Source organism: Mobula birostris, chromosome 1 (assembly GCF_030028105.1).
Source record: "Mobula birostris isolate sMobBir1 chromosome 1, sMobBir1.hap1, whole genome shotgun sequence".
Taxonomy (NCBI): Eukaryota; Metazoa; Chordata; class Chondrichthyes; order Myliobatiformes; family Myliobatidae; genus Mobula; species Mobula birostris.
The window spans coordinates 217,771,104-217,779,152 of record NC_092370.1 but is presented as its reverse complement, the minus strand read 5'-3'; the positions used below and the strand labels follow the sequence as shown (position 1 = coordinate 217,779,152).

The window sequence follows — 8,049 nt, the reverse complement described above, 5'->3', positions numbered from 1 at the left end:
AATAAAGTATGGCCACAAACTTAAGTTCTTCTTCCTATCCTAAATTTGTCTCATGGTATAAAAGGAATACTATGAATTGATAATCAACAAAATGTAACCAAATAATCACAAAATTTTTAGAAAAGTTCTTAACAGGGTAAAGGCAGAACTGGCGTCGAGTACCCACCTGTAACCATCCTTGTGGAACTGGTCATGGACTCCCTTGAACCGTTGCAATCATTTTAATGCATAAAGTTGGAGGATTTTGAGCCAGTGAAAAATAAGAAATACCTTTACCATGTCAGGCTTGACTTGGAGTGGAAGATGTTGGTGATGTTCCCATGTGATGCTGTCCTCTTCATTCTAGATAGCAGAGATCAGGTCTTGGAATCAATAGAAATAAAAGTCCTGTTGTAAGTGAGGAGAACCAACAATATGCCAAGAGGAAGCCTCCTAATTTGCTCATATTTAATATGTAATCTGTCTGTTTGAAAGCAGAAATTTGTATTTATAAAATATTGAACACTTTGAATGAACATATACAATGTACAATTGATCTGGCATCAACAATGCAGACAGTGCAGAGTAAATACAGGCAGGGATCCGTCTTCATACCTGCCCCTTGCAGATGTTTACAAAGCTCCCTTCACAGTGATGCTTTTCCGAAAGTCCAATAGGGATAGGATAAAGCAGAACACTAACAATGATGATGGACAGAGGAACCTTTGGGTTCATTTCCATATTGACACAAGGCAGACTGAGGAGAAGGCATATGGCATGCTCACCTTCAAAGGTCAGGGCATAGAATATACAGTTGGGATGTCATGTTATGATTTTATAAGACTCTAGTTGGACCACACTTGGAGTACTGAGTGCAGTTCTGGTCATCACAGCTTAGGAAGGATGTGGTTGTATTGGAGAGCATGCAGAGAATTCCCTAGGATGTTGCCTGGATTGGTGGACCAGTTATGAGGAGGGATTGGCTAGGCAGTGTTTGTTTTCCCTGGAGTGAAGGATGCTAAGGGGGTGATCTGACAGAGAGAGATAAAATTATAAGAAGCAAAGAAAGAGTAGTCAGAAACTTTTTCCAGTAGATAGGGTATAAAACACAAGAGAGCTTAGCCTTAAGGTGAGAAATAAGGTTTTTAAAGGAAAGGGGGAAAGTTTTTTTTTTACAGAATGGTTGATATTTAGAACACACTACTCCAGGTGATGGTGGAAATACATTTACAGTAGTCACTACGTCACAGGTAAGTTCTTAAATTGGAATGTCTTCGAAGGGTATCGACCTACTGGAGGTAAATAGGATAGAAAATTGGCATGGATGGTGGACTAAGTGCCCATTTAAGTGCTGTTCAGACCTATGACCCTAAGACAATGAGATACAGTGTTTCATGCCATGACATTTCAGAATCTCAATATCTGATTATATGCTTGGCATGGTGCCATGGCACAGCTGGTGGGACCATTGCCTCAACATGCCAGATACCTGGGTTCAACCGTGACCTCAGGTGCTGTCTCTGTGGAGTTTGCACATTCTTCCTGAAAGAAACCGTGTGGGTTTTCTCCAGGTGTTCCTCCTGAAAGATGAGCAAGTTCATAGGTTAATTGGTCACTGTAAATTGCCCCTAGAATATAAATAAGCAGTATGGGGAGTTGAGAAGTTTATGAGGAAATTTTAAAAAATAATTGAATTAATGTAGGATTGGTGAAATTTGTGGTTGATGTGGACTTGGTTGGCTAAAAGGTCTGTTTACGCTCTCTCTCCTGAGTGGTAGAACTCCAAGAACTGGTGCAGTTTAAACCTTTTAAATACAAAATATGCATTCTTTTTAATATTTATTTGCCAACAGCTATAACTTATATACACAGAACAGTTCATACTTTTCATTCCACAACTAAAATCCTCCACAGTTTATCAAAGTGATGTCTACTTCAAGCTGAACACAATGTAAAACAGTCTGCAAGATATGCCTCCCACCCACCCTTGACCCAATGAATGAACGTGGCAATCTCAAAAGACATCCTTCTATATAAAGAAAGAAGGGTTTTCTACTGAAAAGACTCAAATATAGTTTATGGAAGTGTAGAACTGTTTACTATTAGCAAATCTCGGTTTCTGTTGATAGATACACAGCTAATTAAATACCTAAACAGCTAAGTGCAAATGAAGGATGCATAATTTAATGGTCCATTGTAACAATACTTATTCGTAATTGATTGCTTCATGACGCCCTAACTTCTGATATTCAAAAGACTGGTTGGTAGAAAGATAATGGACAGTGATTCAAAGCCACTCAGTTTCACAAAGTTGCACAAACAAAAAAATCAATATAAACAGCATGCCAGTTCTCGCTTCAGTAACGGTAACGATATTGTCTGTATAAACTTTCTGCCCAACCATTCCACTTGCTTGAGGTGGGCTCTGCGATGCTGGTACTCGTGAGCTTTCCAGAAATGTTCCCGTGCTGATGAATTTGTACTTCATGCACACACATCTTCAGCAACAAAAGAAAACCCTTTGAATTCATCTTGATTTATCATGCGGACAAGTGCCTCATCAATTGGTGTCAATACAGGCTTCTCTGCAGTGAAGTCTCGATCAAAGTTATTTACGTCCCTGTTTGTTTTCTGACAGGAAAGAAAAATGTGTTATTTTATAAGATGATTGATCTTATGTATCATGTATAATTCTCTTTTGAGGTGGACATTCAAATTTAAATATCACTCTCATCTGCTTTTGAGTCCAGACTCTTCCCCTTCAAATCCAGACATATGACGTCAAGTCAGCTCTGTGGTAAACAAACTGGCCATCCCATTAAACTGTCACAGAGGCGCCAAGCAAAATCCCAGGACAATGCCCTACGTCTTGTCACCTCGACCTATGGTCCAAGTTGCATTCAAATGCCACATGAGTTTGGCAGGAAAGTGGTGAGCAGCTTTTGCTCCACGCACATTTGAGGAAGTGATTATCTAATAGAAAACACTGAACACTTTCCTTATGACATTACCATCTCCAAATTTGCTTTTGGGTCACCGTTTATTAGAAGTGTAGCCAGATCAGCCACACAAATTCTTCAACAGTAGGTTAGAGGTTAGATATCCTGGACTGAGTGAGTCATATTTACATCCTCCCATAGTATAATGCGTGTGCATGATAGCATAATGCATGTGGCTGGATGAGTTTAGTTCCAACACATCTGAGGATGGTGACACCATCCAGGACAAGGGCAGCCATAGGATTTACGTTGACCTTCTATCGAAAAGGTAACCCTCTTCACCGCAATGCAGAAGGTTATAGCACCTACCACTTACAAAGTGCATGGCAGAAACTAACTAAAGAACCCTTCCAATCCTGTGATCCCTACATCCAGAAGGACAAGGCAAGGGATAAAGGGAGGATCCCACTTGAAGAAGGATAATTCCAACTCAGAAACCTTGCATGTACATTGACGCTCTTTCATTGTCACTGGGTCAAAATCCCGAAATATCTGACCATATGGCGTTGCTGAAAACCTTTATGGCAGGGAGAGCACCTGTTTAAGGCACTGGCTAACTAATACTTTATTAGTTATTATTAGGGATGGCCATTTAAAGATTCAATGTCAGCACTGCACACATCCCACTGAGTTTTTTTTGGTGCCATTTTAGCATGACATTGACTCACTTAACAAATTTTCTCTAAATTGATTAAAACCTCCAGGAGATCTACAAAGATATGATCAATAATGAGCTCTAACCACACAAATTTGAGTATATTTGGCAACAAATGAGCACTGAAAATGCCATCATAGAAGTTCTCCTTCAGGGTGAGGTGAATGGGATGGCCCTGCAGACAGAAGTGAACGGCAAGGAGGAAAATAAACACCTACAGGTAGAGAAGCAATATTAATAACTCCTGTTAATATCTGAGCCAGCCAGGCACACAAGCTCAGCCTTTCATGGCAGGTAGCCTTAGTAACCATGGTTACAGGCTGAATAGATTTTCCCAGGTCTGAAACTTTGAAATCTCTGTACACTGCAATATAAGCTAGACAGATTCCATTGCACCAACAGCCAAATTAAACAAAACTTGTTCTATCTGAAGTGGTTCAGTAAAAAAAATAATGGCATACTGAAAGCCTGAGCTATATTGTGGAGAGGCAGACTTTCTTTTATTGGAAATCATTATATATGCATCAGTCCCTCCATCTTAGCCAGTCAATATTCTAAAAGCTGTAGTTTTACTGACTGTAAATGCTTTGGTGTTTTCATAAATTTTGAACTATCATTGTGCAGACACAGAATAGACAAAATAGGATAGGACCGTGTCATTTAAAATACACTCTAGTATGTTTTGTAACATTGACTCAACAGAGGAAATATATGCAGTAAATCTTTCGAACCCTACTGCCAAAACATAAGTATACCTCTGATCACTTCAGTGTAAAGTGTACTCAGAAAGAGGAGCACAGAAGAAACAGGCAGAGATGTATTATGTTGTATAATTGAGCTTTTTCGCCCACAACCAAACTTTCGGCATTTTGAAGGTTATTATAAGGGACAAACTTTCTCATTTTAATAAGAAAACTTACAATCCTGGGTTTAAAAGGCGGTTTGATCTTTCGCTGTTCAAGCATTTCCCAATCAATTCCCTGAAAGAAGGAGTGGTCCAAAATGGCTTGCTCTCCACCTTGTGTTGCAACACATCCTAGCCGTTTGGTTGGATTTTTTATCATAAACTGGTGGAAAAAAAGAAGAAAACTGTTACACATTGATTGCATAAGTGTGCCTAAATTAGAGCATAGCCTAACTTTGAAATTTCCTACCAAGATGCTCTTAGTTTCTTTTCTGAAGAAAGCAGGCAATAACCTGTTGAATGTGAATTGCTCACCAGTGTCTCAACCAGCTGCTGAAATTGGCACAGACTGACCTTTATTCAATTCGCTCCCTCATTTAAAACACAGTAAGGTCCTGGGTAGCTTGGAAAAGATCTACATCTCATGACGTGGTGCTCACCACGGATTAGAAGCTCTCTCTATTGTGCCTCCTCTGTGTAGTGAGCAATTGGATATGTCTGCACTGAAAGTGGCTTCAGCAGCTTTGGACTGAGGGCTAGGGGAAATCAGACCAGGTTTTTTTTTGATCACTGATGCATCCTGTGAAATTTGTTTGTTTTGTTGCAGCAGTACGGCACAAGACATTAAAAATTACTATAAGTTACAGTGAAAAAAAATAGTGCAAAAGAGGAATAGTGAGGCAGTGTTCATGGGTTCGTGGTTGGTTCAGAAATCTGATTTCAGAGGGGAAGAAGCTGTTCCTAAAACACTGACTGTGAGTCTTTGGACTCCTATGCCTCCTCCCTGATGGTAGTAATGAGAAGGACCATTTGGAGAGGTTCCTTAATGATGGATGCTGCCTTGTTGAGGCATCGCTTTCCGAAGGTGTCCTTAATGGCGGTGAGGTTTGTGGCCAAGATGGGGCTGGCTGAGTCCACTCTTTTGATCCTGCTTATTGGAGCTGTCATACCAGGCAGTGATGCAGCCTGGGGCTGCTCTCGGTATGAAGCAGTACAGTATGATGGAACCAAAGTCGGGCAGCAGCAGTACAGGATCTCGGAAGACACCTTGGGGTGTGAATGAAAAGAGCTTCACTAATATTGGAAATGGATCTTCTGGCAGAAATACAAAACTCCTCTTGCCAGCTGAAATCAGCTGCATGCCTCGCACTGTAAATGGGGCAGAGTCCCAGCCACATGGCAGCTGACTATTAAAGGGGTTTTAATGGTCCATTGTGATATTCTTGCATGCCACCTTATGCTTGAGATTTGACCTGCTTCAGATCCACAAGGTACACGATCCTAACTTTAATTTCAGGAAGTGGCCCATGAAGTGAGTTGTACAAGTCTGTTGAAAGCAGACACTACCAGCACTGGTAAGTTATTTGTGCAAAAATGTAAATTAAGTGGCCCGGAAATTAATTGCCACCTAAACCTGAAGTACGGAAGATATGGTGATCATAGTAGGCATCATCATGTCTCGCAGGTGATTATGGTAGACATCATCATTTCTTACAGATCTACACACTGTTAATTTATTTGTTTAAAGAAAGTATATCAGCAATACAATGTAAAGATTGTGAAATGGTAACATGATCTTGGATTAGTTAGTAAACTACCTGTTTTCCAGTTTATTGACACATCATAAAGAATAATGAGCATTTCCACCTGTTTTACTCATCAACCAAGTTATTTCTTTCCCCAGCCAATTGTCAAGCTCACACAAGCTAGAAACCAGTTCCAATCTGTTTGTCCAATGACAGTTTAATATCCTTCACGTCTGCCAACAAATAATCAAACCTACACAAACTAGAAACCAGTTCTAACCTGCTCTCCAATGACAGCTTAATATCCTTGAAATTTGCCGGCAATCCTAATGACTATGTTCTTTTACAAACGGTCATTTTTATCCTGTAAAGGTATGGATTGGTCGACAACTGATGAGGGGTTCTCTTTAAAAACAAGTATAAAATCAGTTTTGCTTAAATGCACCCAAATGTTACAGTTAATGAGATAGACAGCTAGAACCACCCTCACAGATTGCAACGAACAGAACAGCCCCTATAAAAATGGATAGGCACTCAGGAGCGGGGTGGGGGGGGGAGAGGAGGAGGAGGAGGAGGAGGAGGAGAAGAAGAAGAAGAAGAAGAAGAAGAAGAAGAAGAAGAAGAAGAAGAAGAAGAAGAAGAAGAGGAGGGGAGGGAAGGAGGGGAGGGGATGGGAGGGGAGGGGAGGAGGGGAGGGGAGGAGGGGAGGGGAGGAGGGGAGGGGGGAGAGGGGGGAGAGGGGGGAGAGGGGGGAGAGGGGGGAGAGGGGAGGGGGGGAGGGGGAGAGGGGAGGGGGGGAGGGGGGAGAGGGGAGGGGGGGAGGGGGGGAGAGGGGAGGGGGGGAGGGGGGGAGGGGGGGAGGGGGGAGAGGAGGGGGGGAGGAGGGGGAGAGGAGGGGGGGAGGAGGGGGGAGGGGGGAGAGGAGAGGGGGGAGGGGGAGAGGAGAGGGGGGAGGGGGGAGAGGAGAGGGGGAGGGAGGAGAGGGGGGAGGGAGGAGGGGGGGGAGGGGGGAGAGGGGAGAGGGGGGAGAGGGGAGAGGGGGGGAGAGGGGAGAGAGGGAGAGGAGAGAGAGGGAGAGGAGAGGGGGAGAGGAGGGGAGAGGAGGGGAGAGGAGGGGAGGGGGAGGGGGAGAGGGGAGGGGGAGGGGGAGAGGGGAGGGGGAGGAGGGGGAGGGGAGGAGAGGGGGAGGGGAGGAGAGGGGGAGGGGAGGAGAGGGGGAGGGGAGGGGGGGAGGGGGAGGGGGAGGGGAGGGGGGAGGGGAGGGGAGGAGGGGAGGAGGGGAGGGGAGGAGGGGAGGAGGGGAGGAGGGGAGGGGAGGGGAGGAGGGGAGGGGAGGAGGGGAGGGGAGGAGGGGAGGGGAGGAGGGGAGGGGAGGAGGGGAGGGGAGGAGGGGAGGGGAGGGGAGGAGGGGAGGGGAGGAGGGGAAGGGGAGGGGATTGAAGTGAGAAGCTGGGAGGTGATGGATGGAAAAAGTAAAGGGCTGAAGAAGGAGGAATCTGATAGGAGAGGAGAGTGGAAAATAAGAGAAAGGGAAAGGGGGGCACCAGAGGGAGGCCTTTTACTTCATCCTCCCTACCCCACCCACCTATTTTCCCCTTACCTGGATTCACCTATCACCTTCGAGCTTGCATTCCTTCCCTATCTTCTTATTCTGAATTCTTCCATCTTCCTTACTAGCTCCAAAGAAGAGTTTCAGCTGGAAATATTGACAGTTTATTCCTATCCTTTGATGCTGCTGCCAGCACTTTAGTGCTCCAGCATTTTGTGTGTCTTGCTCTGGATCTCCAGCACCTGCAGAATCTCTTGAGTTTATTTGTACTCTATTAGTTCTATGGCTATATTTACGATGGGTGATCATGGTGCATTGCAGATTATACTACTTCTTTAATATATGTTTATGTCCTTAACTGACTCACAAATTAATAGTGAATGTGGCTATTCCCTTAGTCATAAATGGTTAAGCATTCTAACACTGGTTGAGATACT

At 43.9% G+C, this 8,049-nt stretch overlaps 1 protein-coding gene across 2 annotated transcripts in view; it reads right to left on the bottom strand.

The window, feature by feature from the left end:
- Positions 1-478: 478 nt before the first annotated feature.
- Positions 479-8,049, bottom strand: part of prkcha (protein kinase C, eta, a) — a 250,281-nt gene continuing 242,710 nt past the window's right edge. Inside the window, exons 13-14 of one of the 2 annotated variants that reach the window (XM_072271430.1) lie at positions 4,554-4,700; positions 479-2,610 (exon numbers count right to left, since the gene is read on the bottom strand). In XM_072271430.1, coding sequence (XP_072127531.1) covers positions 2,464-2,610; positions 4,554-4,700 — 294 coding nt within the window. In that variant the 3' untranslated portion in view covers positions 479-2,463. The remainder of the gene's footprint in view (positions 2,611-4,553; positions 4,701-8,049) is intronic. The other variant, XM_072271440.1, reaches the window with a different exon arrangement.